Source organism: Phyllobates terribilis, unplaced genomic scaffold (genome assembly GCF_046119375.1).
Source record: "Phyllobates terribilis strain yellow unplaced genomic scaffold, ASM4611937v1 Scaffold_4__5_contigs__length_816908805, whole genome shotgun sequence".
Taxonomy (NCBI): Eukaryota; Metazoa; Chordata; class Amphibia; order Anura; family Dendrobatidae; genus Phyllobates; species Phyllobates terribilis.
The window spans coordinates 537,171,352-537,192,287 of NW_027362764.1; the positions used below are offsets into that span (position 1 = coordinate 537,171,352).

Here is a 20,936-nt window from a genome sequence, read left to right on the forward strand (position 1 = left end):
TTTCCCGGCGTGCACCGTATTGGGCGCGTCTTGAGACTCACACAACTCTACTTCTATATGACGGACATCGTGAGCGTCATGTCCCCAGATGCCAGCCACATAGTAGCGCCATTGTAGAGCTCCTGAGTAAACAATATATTGATATATGTCTCAAAAGAAAAGGACACTGTACACAGATAGGAAGTGCTGATGACGGCTTATACCAGGCACGATCTGCAGGGGGCGCTGGAGAGTCCGCACATAGCCGCCTGGTCACCCGTGGTTACCGGCACACGGAAGTGTACACTGGTGAAGGGAGGCGGCGCTCTGGTGTGGTGCTCCGTCTGGTGTTTCTGTGGCGGAGCCGCTCCCGGTATAATCGGTCGTGATAATTAGCACTTCAAGAGTTTCAACTTGAGGGGCCAAAACTGGCAAGGTACCCTCAAAACGCATCTAAACGCTATATGTGAGGGCAGCCTTAGTGAAATGGGATTGAACTCTTTCCTTTAGGTAACATCACTTAGGATCTCTGGATGCAGTCAGCCTGGTCAGTCACCTTTGCCTCAATGATGTTTGTGTAGTTTCCATTGGTCATCTAAAAAATAAATATATATATATATATATATATATATATATATATATATATATATATATATATATATATATATATATATATATATTAATTACAGTGGGTACAGAAAGTATTCAGACCCCTTGTTTCATTGCAGCCATTTGGTAAATTCTAAAAAGTTCATTTTTTTTCTTATTAATGTACACTCTGCACCCCATCTTGACTGAAAAAAAAACAGAAATGTAGAAATTTTTGCAAGTTTGTTAAAAAAGAAAAACTGAAATATCACATGGCCATAAGTATTCAGACCCTTTGCTCAGACACTCTTATTTAAGTCACATGCTGGCCATTTCCTTGTGATCCTCCTTGAGATGGTTCTACTCCTTCATTGGAGTCCAGCTGTGTTTAATTCAACTGATAGGACTTGATTTGGAAAGGCACACATCTGTCTATATAAGACCTCACAGCTCACAGTGCATGTCAGACCAAATGAGAATCATGAGCTCAAAGGAACTGCCCAAGGAGCTCAGAGACAGAATTGTGGCAAGGCACAGATCTGGCCAAGGTTACAAAAGAATTTCTGCATTACTCAAGGTTCCTAAGAGCACAGTGGCCTCCATAATCCTTAAATGGAAGAAGTTTGGGACCACGAGAAGTCTTCCTTGTCCTGGCCGTCCAGCCAAACTGAGCAATCGTGGGAGAAGAGCCTTGGTGAGAGAGGTAAAGAAGAACCCCAAGATCACTGTGGCTGAGCTCCAGATATGCAGTAGGGAGATGGGAGAAAGTTCCACAAAGTCAACTATCACTGCAGCCCTCCACCAGTCGGGCCTTTATGGCAGAGTGGCCCGACGGAAGCCTCTCCTCAGTGCAAGACATATAAAAGACTGCATAGAGTTCGCTCAACAACACATGAAGGACTCCCAAACTATGAGAAATAAGATTCTCTGGTCTGATATGATGAAGATAGAACTTTTTGGTGATAATTCTAAGCAATATGTGTGAAGAAAACCAGGCACTGCTCATCACCTGCCCAATACAATCCCAACAGTGAAACATCGTGGTGGCAGCATCATGCTATGGGTTTTTTTTTTTCAGCTCCACGGACAGGACGACTGGTTGCAATTGAAGGAAACATGAATGCGGCCAAGTACAGAGATATCCTGGATGCAAACCTCTTCCAGAGTGCTTTGGACCCCAGAATTGGCCGAAGATTCACCTTCCAATAAGACAATGACCCTAAGCACACAGCTAAAATAACAAAGCAGTGGCTTCAGAACAACTCTGGGACCATTCTTGACTGACTCAGCCAGAGACCTGACCTAAAGCCAATTGAGCATCTCTGGAAATACCTGAAAATGGCTGTCCACCCTGACGGAACTGGAAAGGATCTGCAAGGAAGAATGGCAGAGGATCCCCAAATCCAGATGTGAAAAACTTGTTGCATCATTCCCAAGAAGACTCATGGCTGTACTAGCTCTAAAGGGGGCTTCTACGCAATACTGAGCAAAGGGTCTGAATACTTATCACCATGTGATATTTCAGTTTTTCTTTTTTAATAAATTAGCAAAAATTTCCACATTTCTGTTTTTTTCGGTCAAGATGAGGTGCAGAGTGTCCTTTAATGAGAAAAAAAATGAACTTTTTAGAATTTACCAAATGGCTGCAATGAAGCAAAGAGTGAAAAATTTAAAGGGGTCTGAATACTTTCCGTACCCACTGTGTATGTATATATATGTATGTGTGTATATATATATATATATATATATATATATATATATATATATATATATATATATATATATATATATATATATATATATATATATATATATATATATATATATATATATATATATTCTCGTCTTATCCCGTCTGTCTGTCTGTCTGTCCAGTAAATCTCGCGTCGCTGAATTGGTCCGGCCGCGGCCAATCAGCGACGCGGGATTTCAGAAAAAGATGGCGGCCGTTAGCGCCTCATCTGCGGCACGGAGGTCAGCGGCGATGCAGCCGGGAGATGACCGGCGCTAGCCGCTGCTCGCATCAGAAGGCTAGCCGCTGCCCTCCATGCGGCTACCATCGGGAGATCAGCGCCTAGGGCCGCTGATCTCCTGACGGCAAGTGTGAAGGGAGGACAGAGAAGCGGCGCCGCCGGTCGGGGTACTTCTGGTGCGAGCAGCTGGTCTTCTCCCGGCAGCTCGCAGCGGAAGTACCCACACAGGCAGGTCCGCTCCCCGGTCCTCACTAATACGATTCGCTGATTGGTCGTGGCCGCCGGTCGCTACCCATCAGCGATATTGTCACCAAATTTAAACACCGCTCTGCTGATCGGTCGCCGGCCGCGACCAATCAGCATTATTGGCGCCAAATTTAAACACCGCTCTGCACAGAGGTCAGCGGCGTTGCAGCCGGGAGATGACCGGCGCTAGCCGGTCATCTCCCGGCTGCTCGCAGCAGAAGTACCCAGACCGGCAGCGTCGCTGACCTCCAGGCGAGTACCGTCGGGAGATCAGCGGCTAGGGCCGCTGATCTCCCGACGGCAAGTGTGAAGGGAGGACCGGGGAGCGGCGCTGCCTGTGCGGGTACTTCCGCTGCGAGCAGCCGGGAGATGACCAGCTGCTCGCAGCAGAAGTATCTCCCGACCGGCGGCGCCGCTCCCCGGTCCTCCCTTCACACTTGCCGTCGGGAGATCAGCGGCCCTAGCCGCTGATCTCCCGACAGTACTCGCCTGGAGGTCAGCGACGCCGCCGGTCTGGGTACTTCTGCTGCGAGCAGCCGGGAGAAGTACCCGCACAGGCAGCGCCGCTCCCCGGTCCTCACTAATACGATTCGCTGATTGGTCGCGGCCGCCGGTCGCTACCAATCAGCGATATTGGCGCCAAATTTAAACACCGGTCTGCTGATTGCGCCCAGTTGGCCGCATGCATATTCTAGAATACCCGATGCGTTTGAATCGGGCAACCATCTAGTGTTTGTATCTGCTGGGTGAAATATGGCTACACTGTGTCATTACAAACACCTCTGCAGCTCTCACCTCAGCAGTCAGTATGGGGGGAGGGGAGTAGAGCACAGCTGTGTGTCATTACAAACACCTCTGAAGTGATCATCTCACAGCAATTTATAAAATGTTAGGGACCTCCAGGGTCATAGTGTTCAACCTCCTGCTCAATGCAGGATTCTCTAAACCATCTCAGACAGATGTCTGTCCAGCCTCTGAAGACTTCCATTGAAGAAGAACTCACCACCTCTCGTGGCCGCCTCTTCCACTCATTGATCCCTCACTGTCAAAAAGATTTTTCACTCTGGCTTCCCAGCGCCTGCACACAAGTTCCCTGCTCCACAAGGCTATACAGACGGCAGGAAGAAAAGCGCCCTCCATACAGGGGAAACTGCGCAGACGCGGGATCCGGCCGGGAACACGTCACAGGGCCCTGTGACGTGCAGGGGAGGTGGGGTGAGTATGGAAACGAAGCAAGTAGGCAGGCATTTCGTGGCGGATGTTAAGCTTGGCAGAAATAATTTAATAAAAAGCTATTACACAGCAATCAAACCGCTAGTGTGGGCCATACAGGTAAGTATAGATTCACATTTCTATAGCGGGAGCTAACACTGCGGCCCAGCAATCCCAGGCAGCTTCAGTGCAGTTTTTACAAGCTCAATAGAAAAGAGCTGGAAAGAAAACATATTGGTGGCCTGTCTTTTAGGCAACGGGATGTAAACAAAAAGAAAGGATGTAGTGATTGTAATACACAGAAAATCAAAAAGTTACTTGTTATTACTGGCACTCTCCAATTACACTCATCCCTGAAGATGTGAAGAAGTATTTAAAGAGGTTTTCTGGGAATACATTTTGAGATTTTGATTGAAGCCATACGCCCCCTTTTTTTTTTTTTGTCCAGGGATGCCACTACCCCACTCTTTGACAGTCAGCAGTGTTGACTTCAGGGCATGTGACTGCTGCAGTGATCCAATGGGCTCAGCGGCTTGACCTGTCAAGATCAGCATCATACAGCCCAGTGATTGGCAGCTGTGGTTACTTGTGCCGTAGTCGTGATATCACCACTGCAACCTGTCAGTATCAGAGCAGCAGCAGAACGCCATCTTGTGGACCTGGGGAAGGCGAGTGTAAGGCTGTGTGCTCACGTAGCATTTTTCAAGCGTATATGCTGCGGAATTTCCGCAGCGTAAACGCTTGAAAAACGCATGTATATCCGCACCCCATGTTCCCCAATGGGATTCCGCAAGTTCTATGCACATGCTGCGGATTTTTCCGCAGCGTTTATGCCGCGTTCAAAAATCCGCAGCATGTCATTTAATTTTGCGTTTCTGCAAGCGGAATTTCCTTTGTCCAATGCATAAAAAACGCAAGGCAATTCCGCGTGTGGAAAACGCGTGATAAACGCGCGAAAAATGCGCGATAAACGCGTGCGGAATTCCGCATGCGTTTTTCCGGGAGAGGACTTGCATTTATGCAGCAGAAATTTTCTGCTTCATAAATGCAACGTGGGCACATAGCCTAAGGCTGTGTGCCCACGTAGCGTTTTACAAGCGTTTTTGATGCGGAATTTCCGCAGCGGAAACGCTTGTAAAATGCTTGGTAACCCGCACCCCATGATCCCCAATGGGTTTCCGCAACTTCTATGCACATGCTGCGGTTTTTTCCGCAGCGTTTATGCCGCGTTCAAAAATCCGCAGCATGTCATTTAATTTTGCGTTTCCGCATGCAGAATTGCCTTTGTCCAATGCATAAAAAACGCAAGGCAATTCCGCATGTGGAAAACGCGTGAAAAACGCGCGAAAAAAGCGCGATAAACGCGTGCGGAATTCCGCATGCGTTTTTCCGGGAGAGGACTTGCATTTATGCAGCAGAAATTTTCTGCTTCATAAATGCAACGTGGGCACATAGCCTAACACTTGCCCTTTCTTCGTAAGCTTGAAGGAGTAAAAAGATATTTTGTTCCTGGAGAACCTCTTCAGTTGTAAAGCTTTAAGCTCTGTTTACACTATAGATACCAAATTTATAGTTTTTGTTCTTTTTAAGTAATTTTGCTTAGTAAAAGACTAGTTGATGCACTGTGGTTTTGACCAAATACTAGTGACTCCTACTATAGAGTCTCTGCTGAGTGGGATGTAGTTAAGTGGCACCCACAATGTGGATGGATGACCTACAAAAGTCTTATACATTCTTTTTTGTTGGTGAATGTCCAGATTTTCCAATGGCGTCAGGACGTGGTTGGATTAATCAGCAGCACATGAATAAGATTCAGAAACCTGGACTAACTGCACAGACTCAATTACAGCCGTCTCAAAGTCCAAGTTTAGTAGGACAACAAAGGTGGTAAGCATTTATTGTAACACTCTTCAGCTTTATAACTATAGCTCTAAATAATTATGCCGTATAAGCCTGCAAATATACCTTTTTTTTTATAAGTAAGTATAACACATTATCTGCAGCATTTCTATGTCAGTCATGTATACCTCTTGATCAAAGTGTTTGGTGTCCATATGTCCTAAATTCAAAGAGAAATGTAATATGAAAGTTGTATCGCAGCTGAAATACACAGCAGACCACAGATTCTCCTGCCTAATCCATTTTTCATTAATTGTTTGGTCCATTTCAATTTAACCCCTTCATTATGTTTTTTTTTTTTTTCCGTCCACAAATCTGTGAGGATTTGTTTTTTGAGTAACGAGTCGTACTTTTGGATGACACCATTCATTCTCGCACATGGTGTACTGGAAAACAGGAAAATAATTCCAGGTGTGTTGAAACTGAAAAAAAAGTGCAATTTCACAATATTGTATGTGTGTGTATGTATGTATGTATGTATGCATATATACATACATATATATACATACATATATATACATATATATATATATGTGTGTGTGTGTGTGTGTGTGTGTGTGTGTGTGTGTGTGTGTGTGTGTGTGTGTGTGTGTGTGTGTGTGTGTGTATGCTTATCCCGTCTGTCTGTCCATCCAGGAAATCCCACGTCGCGTAATTCCCCCGGCTGCAGCCGGCTCTTGCTTCCGCTTACATCACGACTATTTGCGGCTGCAGCCAGGGGTCTCCTGTTCGCCGGCCGCGGCCAATCAGCGACGCGGGATTTCAGAACAAGATGGCGGCCGTTAGTGGCTCATCTGCCGCACGGAGGTCAGCAACGATGCATCCCCGCTGCTCGCAGCGGAAGTACCCGCACAGGCAGCACCGCTCCCCGGTCCTCACTAACACGGTTTGCTGATTGGTCGCGGCCGGCGAACAGGAGACCCCTGGCTGCAGCCGCAAATAGTCGTGATGTAAGCGGAAGCAAGAGCCGGCTGCAGCCGGGGGAATTACGTGCTGGCTGTGCGTCGTCAGCGATGTTGTCACAAGCAGTATTGACAACATGACGTAATTACAAAATTCATTAGGGGCCCCGGGGGGGATACATTGGGGGGTTAATTTAAAGTAGTGCCCAACCCATTTAAACACTGCTTCGCTGATTAGTCGCGCCTGGTCGGCCGCATGCATATTCTAGAATATGTGTGTGTATATATATATATATTATATTAAACAGTACAGACCAAAAGTTTGGACACACCTCATTTTAAACATTTTTCTGTATTTTCATGACTATGAAAATTGTACATTCACACTGAAGGCATCAAAACTATGAATTAACACATGTGGAATTATAAACTTAACAAAAAAGTGTGAAACAACTGAAAATATGTCTTATATTCTAGGTTCTTCAAAGTAGCCACCTTTTGCTTTGATGACTGCTTTGCACACTCTTGGCATTCTCTTGATGAGCTTCAAGATGTAGTCACCGGAAATGGTCTTCCAACAATCTTGAAGGAGTTCCCAGAAATGCTTAGCACTTTTTAGCCCTTTTGCCTTCACTCTGCTCTGTTAAGTATATAATGCCACATGTGTTAATTCATAGTTTTGATGCCTTCAGTGTGAATGTGCAATTTTCATAGTCATGAAAATACAGAAATTTCTTTATATGAGAAGGTGTGTCCAAACTTTTGGTCTGTACCGTTTAATATATTATATATATATATATATATATATATATATATATATATATATATAATATATATATATATATATATATCTCTGTCATGTTGCGCACATACCAAACACATATATAGTTTTTTTATTTTTTTTTATTTAAGTAATGATAAAAAATGTGGAAATTTGTAAAAAAAATAAATAAATAAATTTGCTTTTGTCACCATTTTCCAAGACTCGTAACACTTTCATTCTTTGGGATATGCAGCTGTGTTAGGGCTTATTTTTTGCTCTGTGAGCTGACACTTTTACGGATACAAATTTGGGGTAGATATAATGTTTTGGTCGCCTTTTATTGCAATGTTGCGATGGCTAAAGATTGGTAATTCTGACGTTGATTTTTTTTCTCATTACGCCGCTTACAGATCATATTCATTTTTACTTTTTTTTTTTCATCGGATTTTTACGAACTTGGCAATACCAATTTTTTTTATTTTTATTTCAATTGTTTTATTTTTAATGGGGCAAAAGGAAGGTGATTTTGAACTTTTTTTTCACAATTTTAAAAATGTTTTACTGTATTTAATAGTCCCCTTAGGGGACTTAAATCATCGATTGTCTGATTGTTTGTGCTATACAATATCAGGGCTTCAGCACTACTATGTATCGCTAAAATTACAATCTCCTATGAGCGCCAGTTACTGTCACACAAGGTGTAGGAAAGACTAAGTGCAATACGAAGGGAAGAGGGGAAGGGAGCCCAGACACTAGGGAAAGGGAGAGTAAAGACCTCCTAGGCTGATCTGATATCACCTTGTCTTCCCTAACGTCCCTATATTGGTTCCTCACCAATCGCTGCACAGGAACCTAAACCCTGTATTTCCCTAGAGTTTGGCCCTGGATAGGAAAGGGGGGGGGTGAGCACTAGTCAGTCCCCACTAACAACTAAAGACAACAAGGGAGACAAACACGGGGGGAAAGTAATTTGGCTTGAGCCGAATTCAGAGAGATTACACCACATGTCCTCCTAGCACCAGAGAGGAAGTAAGCAGACTGCAATAGCTCCAAGCCTTCACAAGGGAACATGTGAATATCACCTGCACCTCCCTGTAGCAAACAGAAAGTATTTAAACACCCAGGCCATGGTGTCAATTAGCAGGAGGGAGGTAGCTGCTGGGTCCTAGAGTGATACAGATCTAAGAAGGCGTCTGTAATGCCAAACGAAGAGATCTTCTACAACCAACTGCAAGGAGACTGTCTGTCACATCTGACACACCTGTGACAGCTACAGGCTGGCTTTCACAGGAGTATCATAATGACAGGTACAGGAGTTATCAGTAGACCTCCGGCTGTCATAATAACCCATTAGCGCCTTGCAATCATGTCACTGGTGCGACAATGGGCACCTGGAATGACGCACCATCCTGCTGGTGCATGTTAAATGCTGCTATCAGACATTGACAGTGTGATTTAACACGTTAACAGACGCAGGCTTGGCTCCGTTCCTCCAGCTACTGTTAAAGGCAAATGATGGCTGATTAAATCAGCCATCATCTACTGGGAAAGATGATACTCGGCTTGCGAGCCCGTATCAAAGGCAATGACGCGACATGATGTACATGTATGTTATCTGTTGTAAAGCCTGGGTTAAATAGATGCTTTCAAGATGGGACAACCCCTTTAAAGGGAATCTGTCAGTAGGATCAACCCTCCTAAGCCAGCTATATGGGCTTGTAGGTCATATGAAGCGGAATAAAATGATACTTTATACATCTGTGATCCAGTGTCTTATTCCAGAGTAATCCATGTTTTTCTTATGTAAATGAGGTGTTGAGGACTATGGGCCGGACACTGATCTGCATGAGAGTCTGCCTCCAGAGATTATTAAGGGGCGTTACAGTGTGATGTGATGGCCGCTCTCTGCTCTCCTGATCTCACTGCAGAGCTGTGTGTGATTATACCTGACACATCTGCAGGTTCCTCTCACTGCAGAGCTGTGTGTGATTATACCTGACACATCTGCAGGTTCCTCTCACTGCAGAGCTGTGTGTGATTATACCTGACACATCTGCAGGTTCCTCTCACTGCAGAGCTGTGTGTGATTATACCTGACACATCTGCAGGTTCCTCTCCGCTTCCATCTCACAGGATAACGGGGCTGCAATATTGTTGTAAATGTGTTTGTAAGGATACAAAGTTCAGGTCTCCTGTTCTGTGTTAGTTAATTGTCTCATACTAGTAACTCCCGCTTATTTATAATAATCTCTGGAGGCAGATTCTCATGCAGATCAGTGTCCGGCCTGTAGCCTGGAACAGCTAATTTACATATAAGAAAATGTGGATTTCTCTGGAATAAGAGACATCACTGATGTGAGGCTCACTTTGAGGCAAGGAGTAATGAGCTCCAGTGCATGTGTCACGATTGTTACAGCACAAATCGCTGAACTACGATCATAATAACCTCTTGATGTGCCTGTGAGAGTACACGGGTGAAAAGCATCGAGGGTTAAATAAGGGAAGTGAGGGAGTGTGAGCATCAGAAATTCCTGAGCTTGTAGCAGAGACTTAGGCTGTGTGCCCACTATGTGTTTTTTTAAGCGTTTTCTGCAGCGGCAATTCCGCCGCGGAAACGCTTAAAAAATGCTTGGTAGAAGGTCTGCCATGGTCCCCAATGATAATCCGCATGTGCTGTGCACATGCTGCAGAAATTTCCGCTGCGGATTATCATTGCGGAAAAATCTGCAGCACGTCCATTACTTTTGCGGAAACGCGGCGTAATTTCCGCCATTGAATCGCATAATATCCGCATGAGTACATGTACACATTCGGATATTAAACGATTCAATGCGCAGATGGTACCCGGGTCTGGAGAAGAGGAGACTCTGACCCGGGTACCATAGTACCTGTTAAAATAAAAAAAAAATTACTCGCCTTCTGATGGCCCACGGTCTCCTGTACGATGTGTCCTTGCTCGCGGTGGTGTAAAAGGATCTTCCATGACTTCATTTAGTCATGTGACAGGTCACGCAACCGCTGACGTCGGCGGGAAAAATGCGGAGCATTTCTGCTTCGTGGGCACTTAGCCTTAGTGTATGAGCTGTGGGTGGAAACATTGTTTCACTAACAGCCTGACAGCAGCTACAAAAGTGATGGTATCAGATACAGAAATGCTGAGAGAGAAGGAGCATTATGAATTAAGGAGCTAGAGCAGTCATATGCATGAATTGGCTAGGGTGATAGCTGATTAAATCCCAGGAAAGATTCTCAGTGAGGATTTATTTAAAGTGCCTGGGACTAGACTTTATGAATGTAGTAGTTTTATTCTAATTGTGGATAAGAAGCAATCACAAATGATTCTGTGTTAATGATGGGCTGCCATTTAATATATGTGGCAGCTATATTATATGCGAATAATTAAGGGCAGAGTGCAATATTGACAACCACAAAGAGCATTGGGTGCATTATCATTAAAATAGTGCAATAGTCTATGAAGTATATGAGCTGTGTAGCTGTAAAATCTTCCTGGGAGTGTAGTATATGAGTGGTGGGGTCTGTTTATAATTATATGCAGATATATTATAATACAGATAACAAAAATAATCACCCGGACAATCTATATTCAAAATATTTGTTTAATTTGTATCTGTTTCGGACACATAATGGTGCAGAACAGACTGCAATTTGGAAATTCTGGAATAAGACATCGGATCGCAGATATCAAGGTATCACATTATTCCGTTTCCTATTACCTACATGCTTAGGAGAGATGATCATATTACCTTTAACCCCTTTCTGACATGGGACGTATCCATACGTCCTTGTGGCCTGGTACTTATTAACCAGGGATGTATGGATACAGCCAGGCAATTTTGCGCGCACAGAGGCTGTGCGTGCGTGATCGCCGCTGGGTGTCAGCTGATTCCGACAGCTGACACCCGGGACTTAGTGCCAGGACCTGTACTGCGTCCGACACTTTAACCCCCTAAATTTAGCATTTAGCGACCGAGCAGAGGAACAGAAGCCCCTCTGCTCTTGGATAGGAGACGCCGCAACATCATTGCAGGGTCCCAATCTTTGCCATGGTGATCCAATGTCGTCACAAGGCACTAGTAAGTTAGTTAGATCATGCACTACTCGTTATATAACTAACTTGTGTCAGTGCAGAACTGACAGTTAAGCTAAGTGCCCACGATGCAGAAATGCTGCAGAGCGTTTCTGCATCTTCCTGGTAGAAAAAACACATGCGGATTTTACATTCGTTTTATCTGGCAGGTAGAAGCGTTTGTGAAGCGTTTTTAACATGCAATTTCGCATGCGGGCTGTCAAGCGCTTTTCCAAGCAATTTTAGCATCACTTGGAAAAGTGCTTGACAACTTGGTCACACTATATAAATCCATGCAACCGGCATGGATTTTTGTTGTGTGACCAAGTTACAATGCTGCAAATGCAGCATCAATAGTAAAAAGAAAGAATAAAAAAAAAAAAACATTATACTCACCTTCCGATGGCCCCCGGTTTCCTCTGTGGTGCGTCCGGTGTCTTCGGCGGCTCACGGTGCTCTAAAGAGGACCTTCCATGACGTCATTTAGTCATCTGACAGGTCACGCGACCGCCAACATCAGCGGTCGCGTGACCTGTCACATGACTAAATGACGTAATGGAAGGTCCTTTTACACCACCCTGAGCAGCCGAAGAGCCAGCAGCGCCGCCGGGAGCAGACAGGGGGCCATCAGAAGGTAAGTATATGTTTTTTTTTATTTTTATTCTTTTTTAACTACAGGTACTATGGTACCCGGGTCTGGAGGAGAGTCTCCTCTTCTCCAGACCCGGGCACCATCCGCGCATTGAATCGCATAATATCTGCATGTGTACATGTAGTCATGTGGATGTTATGCGGTCCAATGCAAGTCAATGGCGGCGATTTTGCCGCGATTCCGCAACATTATTGGTAGTGCTTCAGATTTTTCCGCAATGATAATCCGCAGTGGAAATTTCTGCAGCATGTGCTGTGCACATGCGGATTATCATTGGGAAACATGGCAGACAACTTAAGCCTTTTTAATGGCGCCGCGGAAACGCATTAAATCCGCATCATGAGCACGCAGCCTTATGAAGTATAGTAGTGATCTTACACTGCTATTCCTTATAACTGTGATCTGACTGCTAAAAATGCAAGTCCGCTGAAAACGTCATCTTGTCCCGCAAAATACAAGCTGCCATACAGCTCCATCAGCCGAAAAATAAAAAATGTATAGCTCTCAGAATAAAGCAATGCAAAAATGATTATTTTTTTCTGCAAAATATTTTTTGTGCAAAAACGGCAAAACATAAAAATAACTATATAAATGTGGTATCGCAGTAATCGTACCGGCCAGAGGAATAAGGCTGCCTTATCAATATTACCAGATGCAAAACGGCATAAAAAAACCCTCAAAAAACAGTTTCTGAATGGTTGTTTTTTGTTTATTCTGCCTCCCAAAAATTGGAAAAGAAAGTGATCAAAAAATGTCATGTGCCCCAAAATGGTACCAATAAAACTGGTCACTTGTCCCGCAAAATACAAGCTGCCATACAGCTCCATCAGCCGAAAAATAAAAAATGTATAGCTCTCAGAATAAAGCAATGCAAAAATGATTATTTTTTTTCTGCAAAATATTTTTTGTGCAAAAACGGCAAAACATAAAAATAACTATATAAATGTGGTATCGCAGTAATCGTACCGGCCAGAGGAATAAGGCTGCCTTATCAATATTACCAGATGCAAAACGGCATAAAAAAACCCTCAAAAAACAGTTTCTGAATGGTTGTTTTTTGTTTATTCTGCCTCCCAAAAATTGGAAAAGAAAGTGATCAAAAAATGTCATGTGCCCCAAAATGGTACCAATAAAACTGGTCACTTGTCCCGCAAAAACAAGCCCTCACATGACTGTCGGCTGAAATATGGAAAAATTATAGCTCTCATAATATGGCAATGCAAAAAGTAGTCTTTGCAAAAAAAAAAAAAAAAAAGCGTTTTTTTAGTGTGTGACAGCAGCCAAATATAAAAACCAGATATAAACCTGGTATCGCTGTAGTCGCAACGACCCGAAGAATAATGTCGTCTCATCACTGCACGAGGAACGGCGTAAAAAATAAATCCAATTCTTCACCTGCTGTTGATTTGTTCATTCTGCCTCCCAAAGATTGCAGTAAGGCTCGGCTCACATTTATCCTAAGCTGAGCACCTAAATCAGGGTTTCAGTGTAAAGCTATGAAATACGTGATTCAGACGGAACCCCAGGTGGAAGATTCCCTGTAACGAGGCAGATGGAGGCACTGTGGACGCCATCTGGCATATGATCTGGCTGTGTCTGTCTTTTTAGGCGTGCATAAAAGCGCGGTCATCCACAGTTTTGTGCACCGATGTAAAAAAAGACACCACTGAACAGAGGCCAGACGGAGTCCAGAGTAACTGCTGCCTCATCATAGTGAGTGGATCCCTCAGGAGTTTCATCTGAATTACGTCACTCAGAAATTTAAATGGAAACCCCGATATCAATGTTCAGTGTAGAGCACAGGATAAACGGGAACATTTTACGTAACATTTTGGATCACAATAAAAGCTTCGACTCAATCCAAAAAAAAGCAAGTCTCCACTCAGGTCTGTCATTTGTTAACGGAATTATAGGGGGCTTCCATGTTACTAATAGCACAAAGGCTCTGGAAAAGCGAAATGTCCCCCCCCCCCAAAAAAAAAAGAAATTCAGCAAATTCTGTGCTCCTAAGTCCATGTTCCCCCTCCCCTTTCTAAGCCCCACAGTGTGCCTAAACCGCAGTTAGTGTCCACATGTGTGGCATTTCTGTAGCGATGAGAGTCCGCCTAATTTACGGGTGCATGTTTCCAGAAGCATGAGATGGGCATAACGTAATGGTCACTACAACGTACTGGTCACTACAATGGCAGTTTGCAATTTTCACTCAGCAACATACACTACTGCTTGTTTCTGAAAAACACTCATGTAGTTAAAAATCCTCACCACATCTGCACTCTAGGAGGCAAATAGCGCTCCGTCCCTCCCGAGTATCGCCGTGTGGCTAAGCAGTACTGCACAGCCACATATGGGGTATTTCTACATTCAGCAGAAATTGTGGGACAAATTTTGATGCCATTATACTCATTTCCCAGTTTGAAAATGTAAAATCTTGGGCTAAAACAAAACTTTGGTTGTAAAAATGTAATTATTCTCTCTTCACTTCCCAATGATGTAAAATTCTGTGAGGCACATGTGGTGTCAACATGCTCACTGCACCCTAGATGAATTCATTGAGAGGTGTAGTTTGTAAAATGGGGGAGATTCTGCTGTTCTGACACCTCAGGGGCTCTGCCAATGTGACATGGCAGCGTCAAACCAGTCCAGCAGAATATGAACTCCAATATGGCACTCCTTCCTTTCTGAACTCTCCCATGTTCCTCAAAAGTAGTTTTCGACCACATATGGGGTATCTGCGCACTCAGGAGAAATTGCACAAAAAAAATTTGGTGTCCATTTTCTCCTGCTATCCTTGTGAAAATGAAAAAAAATGGGGGCTAAACCAATATATTTATGGGAAAAATATAGATTTTTCATTTTCACAGATCAACGTTGTAAAATTCTGTGAAGCTCCTGTGGGTTCAAGGTGCTCACCACACATCTAGATAAGTTCCCTGAGGGGTCTAGTTTCCAAAATGGTGTCACTTGTGAGGGGGTCTTCACTGTTTAGACACATCAGGGGCTCTCCAAAAGCAACATGGCGCCGGCTAATTATTCCAGCAAATTTTACATTCAAAAAGTCAAATGGTGCTCCTTCCCTTCCAAGGCCTGCTGTGCGCCCAAACAGTGGTTTTCCTCCACATATTGGGTATCGGCGTACTCAGGAGAAATTGCACAACAAATTTTGGGGTCCATTTTTTCCATGTTACCTTGCAAAAATAAAAAAAAATTATGTCTAAATTTAACTCTTTTTCACAAAAATTTTATTGTCCATTTTTTTTTTCTTCCACATTTCAGAAATTCCTGTGAAGCACCTGAAGGGTTAATACACTTCTTGTATGTGGTTTTGAACACCTTGAGGGGTGCAGTTTTTAGAATGGTGACACTTTTGGGTATTTTCTGTCATATAGACCCCTCAAAGTCACTTCAAATGTGATGTGGTCCCTAAAAAAACAAAACAAAATGGTTTTCGTTGGAAAAATGAGAACTCGCTGGTCAACTTTGAACCCTTATAACTTGCTAACAAAAAAAATTTGTTTCCAAAATTGTTCTGATGTAAAGTAGACATGTGGGAAATGTTATTTATTAACTACTTTTTGTGACATATCTCTAATTTAAGGGCATAAGAATTAAAAGTTTGAAAATTGCAACATTTTTTACATTTTCCCCAAACTTTTTTTCACAAATGCAAGTCATATCGAAGAAATGTAATTTTACCACTCTCATGAAGTACAATATGTCACGAAAAAACAATGTAAATCAGCGGGATCCATTGAAGCGTTCCAGAGTTATTACCTCATAAAGTGACAGTGGTCAGAATTGTAAAAATTGGCCTGGTCATTAAGGTGCAAACCGACTTTGGTGGATAAAGGGGTTAAAGAGCATTTTCAAACATTCCTGACTTCAGTGAACAACAAAAGGTCTAAAAAGAGAACATTTAGGCCCTGTTTTTGTTTCTCCGCTTTTCTTGAGTCATTTTCTCCCTTTTTAGTGGCTTAATTATTTGCACCTTATTCTCTGTACGTTTTTGTACCATTTTTTTTTTAAGTTGCCTTTGATTTTTAAGTCTTTTTATTTTTCTTCGACAAGTTTGCTTACTTAGATGTTTTATACAGATAAATGAAATTCAACTTTTATCAAATTTCAATTTTATTTTTTTGTGCCTGTTGCTCGTGTCACCCCAGAATAAGATTTCTAGATGAGTTTACAATTTGTCACTTTTTTGCCAATTTTTAAACAATTTATGATTTTTCTTGCTAAAAATATCTTAAATCCTGATTAAAAAAAAAAATAAAGAACATTTTTTTTTTGTTGTTGAATTAATGAACCACGTGCATTATTTTTAAGAGTTGTAAGAGATGCGGGTGTGCTGCGCTGCTGGTCAGTATGGAATAAAGGATATTCACAGAATAATGAAGTAGTAGTTTTATTCTCAACGTGGTTCGAAGTATCTATAAATTCTTTTTCAGGATAACCACAGAATTTGATTTTCTTTGGTTTATCCTGATGAAGAAGTTCTCTAATTTTTAAGAATTTGGCACAAAAAAACGTTCACGAATACCACAAGACAAAATAAGAAGTGACTTCAATAAATTGCAAATGAGGAATTGGAGCCCTAGGTCTACTGGCTGCTAACTATGGTAGGAGTTTCATCCTCCTCCATTCTCCTTGTCATACAGCGCCTTACTTTTAGGGGTGAACCAGCCATTTTTTTTTTTTTTTGCATTGCGTTCTTTATTTTTTTTTTGTTTTAATATGTAAACACATTGCAAAGCTGTCACGATTTGGCAAAAATAGGGTTGTATCTGATATCGTTTTATGTACATTGGTTTTTGTCATGAGTTTTTGCAAAATGCCTCAAAAGGCAAGGGTCCTGTGCGCAGGAGGTGAGAGGATTTACATGGAATCTGCTACAACGGTGCCAACATGCAGGAATAGTGAATGATGACCAGCAGATCTTGCTAGATTCAGACTGGAGAATGGTAGGAAGCATAGCAGCTGTATATAGAAGTTGGTAAACCTCTATGGTAATGGATATAACAAGCAGACTAAACGTGCGAGAAGACTGTAGACGTAGAGCCTCGATGAATTCTCATGTTCAGCTTGCTATGATTGCGGCTGAGAGCAGGGAGGTGAGTGTAGGAAATCTATAACCACTTACGGTATATCACTCTCCCACCTGTTGTATACTTACATGGGGTGGAGGAGCACAGTATTTTAATGCCCCAAAGTTATTGTGTATGTGCCTTTAAGGTGTAGCAGAGCTAGCATCTAACTCATTATACAAGCATAATGTTGACATTTCTCTTTGCAGATAATGTACATGAGGATTCAGTACATAGAAGTGGTTTATATGTGCACAAAGCAAAGTACTTATTATGTTCTGCTATTAGGAGGTTAAGAGTTAACCAACCAGCCCTGCTTTCCATATATGGCCATAAGGTCAGATGGTTACAGCACATGACCAGGTCCTGGGCTTAGTAGTGAAGGAGACATTTTGTGTATCAGCAAGTCCTCCTAGAGAAGCTGAAGGAGCAGATAAGGGAGCAGCCATAGCTCCTGTATATGAGAAACCACAGCCTCCGGTTCAGACAGCTGCGTGATCAGAACTGTACATACGAGTATAAGCAGAAGTGGGAGCTCAGGAATCATTGCACTATTTATATATCTGCATTACTATACTGGAAAGTAACTTTGATTGCTGCATAGGAATTGAATCTCTGTTCAATCATTGTTTGTCTGGATGTACCTGTGTGTTCGTGCAACAAGTAAAAGTTATCAACCTCCCTGTTTTCTGGACTATTTGGAATGCACCACATTACAGCACACTACCAATAAGCAGAGGTTAATTAAGTGCACCCTGGTGTCACAAAATTTCTTTTATTTTATTTTCTTTGTCACTGCTATCGCAGAGTGGTAACTTCTGTCTACCACATGGCATATTGCATGACAGAATGGGTGTGCGTACTATCATGGCTCATACTGTGCTCATTTTCCGCTCTTTTACAGCTCTATAATGACAACTCATGGCTCCTTCCACTCTGACATGTCACATACAATCTGTGAAGAAGCATGCTGGGAGTGCAGGGGAAGCTTTGAAGAAGCCATGTCACATAAGAGCTGTAAAGGAGTGAGGAGGGAGCACAGAACATGGTATGACAGTTCTCATTCTGCTTTCCTTAACCTTTCCTTCACAACTCGAATGTGACATTTAAGCCTGTTACTATAGAACAGGAGGGGGAACATCATGCATTTGCAACCAATGATTAGTTTGGTCAGAGTACTGGCTTGTATAAGGAAAATTCAGGCAGTAATCCAGCCCCCCCCCCCCGTTTTGTGCCGTAGAGTCCCAGAAGAGAGGGGGAGCACTCGCGAGGAACATCAATGCTGTGACATGAGGTCAAAAAGAGCAGCTGTAAAATCGCATGAAGTGGCATATAAAACCAGCAAGGGTGATATGAGCTTTCATAGTTTTTTTGAGAGGATGTGGAAAAAAAATAAATTTTTATCTCTTTGGAGTATTATTTTAAAAACAGCCCCCCACTAGATACCTACGTCTTGCTCTTATAACTGCACTTTATGGACACCCTTGGAGACACTTTTTTTTTTTTTACTTAAATGCATGTATTTTGGACCAAAAATTTATTTGTGCAATATATATCTATACATACTGTGACAAAGTGATTGTGAAAGTGAAGTGGCAAGACGACTCACTCGTCGGAAGTAGACACAGGAACGGTTACGACTTCAGGTTTATTATGTCAGCATAAAGCTCTGCAGACTTCAGCAAAAATAAACTCAGCCTTGCTGGCATAAAGGTAAAACAAAAGACAAATTGCAACACAGTCCATATGTGTGTGCGTTGCCCTCTTTTCCAGTTTGTAGCACCTTCAACTCCTCTCTGAGCTGAAGTTACACAGCCTGGAGACTTGTCTCTCAAGACTCACCAACAACACAGAAAAAAAAACAGGACTGCACATTTAAACCATGCTCAGCCACACCTTGAGGGGAGGTATGGTGAATGACATCCCTCCCGTCGGTCATACACATAAAACCACACCCTTTGAAAAAGTTAACCCCCAGCATATAACATGCTGGCAGAAATTCAGTAGGTCTTAGTTCACACAGGAAAGCAACCTGAGTGACACATACCTCCCCTCGTATATCACACCAGTGACTCTGTAACATATCCCCCCCCCCCCTCTGCCCAAAGCCGGGGGTTTGGGCACCTTCAGACACCCAGCAGGGAATTCTGGAAAGGGCATCAGCATTAGCGTGTAACTTCCCGGGTCTTTGCTCCATGTGAAAATTAAAGTCTTGGAGACCTAAGAACCACCTAGTTACCCGGACATTCTTACTCTTCTTTTCCATCAACCATCTCAAAGGGGCATTGTTTGACACCAATTTAAACTTTCGGCCAAGTAGGCAATATTTTAGTGTGTCTATGGCCCATTTTATGGCTAAGCATTCTTTCTCCACAATGTCATAATTTTTCTCGCAGGGCGAGAGCTTCCGGTTCATATACAGGATGGGATGCTCTTTCCCACTTGTCTCCTGCAAAAGCACAGCTCCTAGGCCAACTTCTGAGGCGTCTGTCTGGAGCACAAACTCTTTAGTAAAGTCTGGTACGACCAGGACCGGCTACTTACAGATTGTCAGCTTCAGCTGCTGGAACAGTTTCAACCGACCATTTCACCATCGTTGATTTTGTGCCTTTCAGAAGGTCCGTCAGTGGTGCGGCAATCATAGCAAAATTTGGGATAAACCGCCGGTAATATCCCATGATTCCAAGAAACACTCTCACCTGCTTCTTGGAGAGCGGTTGCGGCCAGTTCTGAATTGCCTCGATCTTATTGACCTGTGGCTTAATTTTGCCTCTCCCGATGGCGTAGCCTAAGTACTTGGCCTCGTCCTTTCCAATGGCACTTTTTTTCGGATTTATTGTAAGTCCCGTCTTCCTTACAGCATCCAGAATTGCCTGTACCTTTTGACAGATGACTAGCCCAGTCTGGGCTAAAGACGACAATGTCATCAAGGTAGGCCTCGGCATACTTTTTATGTGGGCCAAGGATCCAATCCATGACCCTCCGGAAGGTGGCTGGTGCCCCTTGCAGTCCGAAAGGCGTTTCGGTGTACTGGAAACATCAGGTATTGAGAAAGCTGTTTTCTCCTTGGTCCTCTGTGACATGGGGAACTGCCAGTAGCCCTTCGTCAAGTCGAAGGTGGTAATATACCTCACAGGTCCAAGCCTGTCGATGAGTCCATCGACGCGGGGCATCAGGTATGCTTCACACTTGGATACTTCATTCAGCCATCGGGCTTCGGCTTGAGAATGCTGGGACCATCCGCTCTTTGGTTTCTCTATCACCCCGAGGTCCAGCATCCTCTTCACCTCGGCTGAGATTACCTCACGGTGGGCTTCAGGAATCCTATAGGGTTTAAGGTTTACCCTAACATGCGCTTCCATCAGTACGTCATGCTCGACCACCTGCGTACGCCCCCTTAACTCCGAGAACAGGTCACGGTTCTGTTGCAGCAGCTCTCTACATTGTTGCTTCTGTGCCGGCGATAGTCTCTGCTATCGTGACGTCCTCGACTTTGGCTTTGGGACTGGCTCCCAAACAAGGAGCCCCCAACGTTTCCTGATCTCGCCATGGCT

At 43.3% G+C, this 20,936-nt stretch overlaps 1 protein-coding gene across 1 annotated transcript in view; it reads left to right on the plus strand.

Annotated features, from left to right (window-relative positions):
* The first annotated feature begins 235 nt into the window (after positions 1-235).
* Positions 236-20,936, plus strand: part of FBXO15 (F-box protein 15) — a 106,905-nt gene continuing 86,204 nt past the window's right edge. The window contains exons 1-2 of the mRNA XM_073676699.1: positions 236-415; positions 5,756-5,885. Of these exons, the coding sequence (XP_073532800.1) occupies positions 5,764-5,885 (122 nt within the window). The 5' untranslated portion in view covers positions 236-415; positions 5,756-5,763. The remainder of the gene's footprint in view (positions 416-5,755; positions 5,886-20,936) is intronic.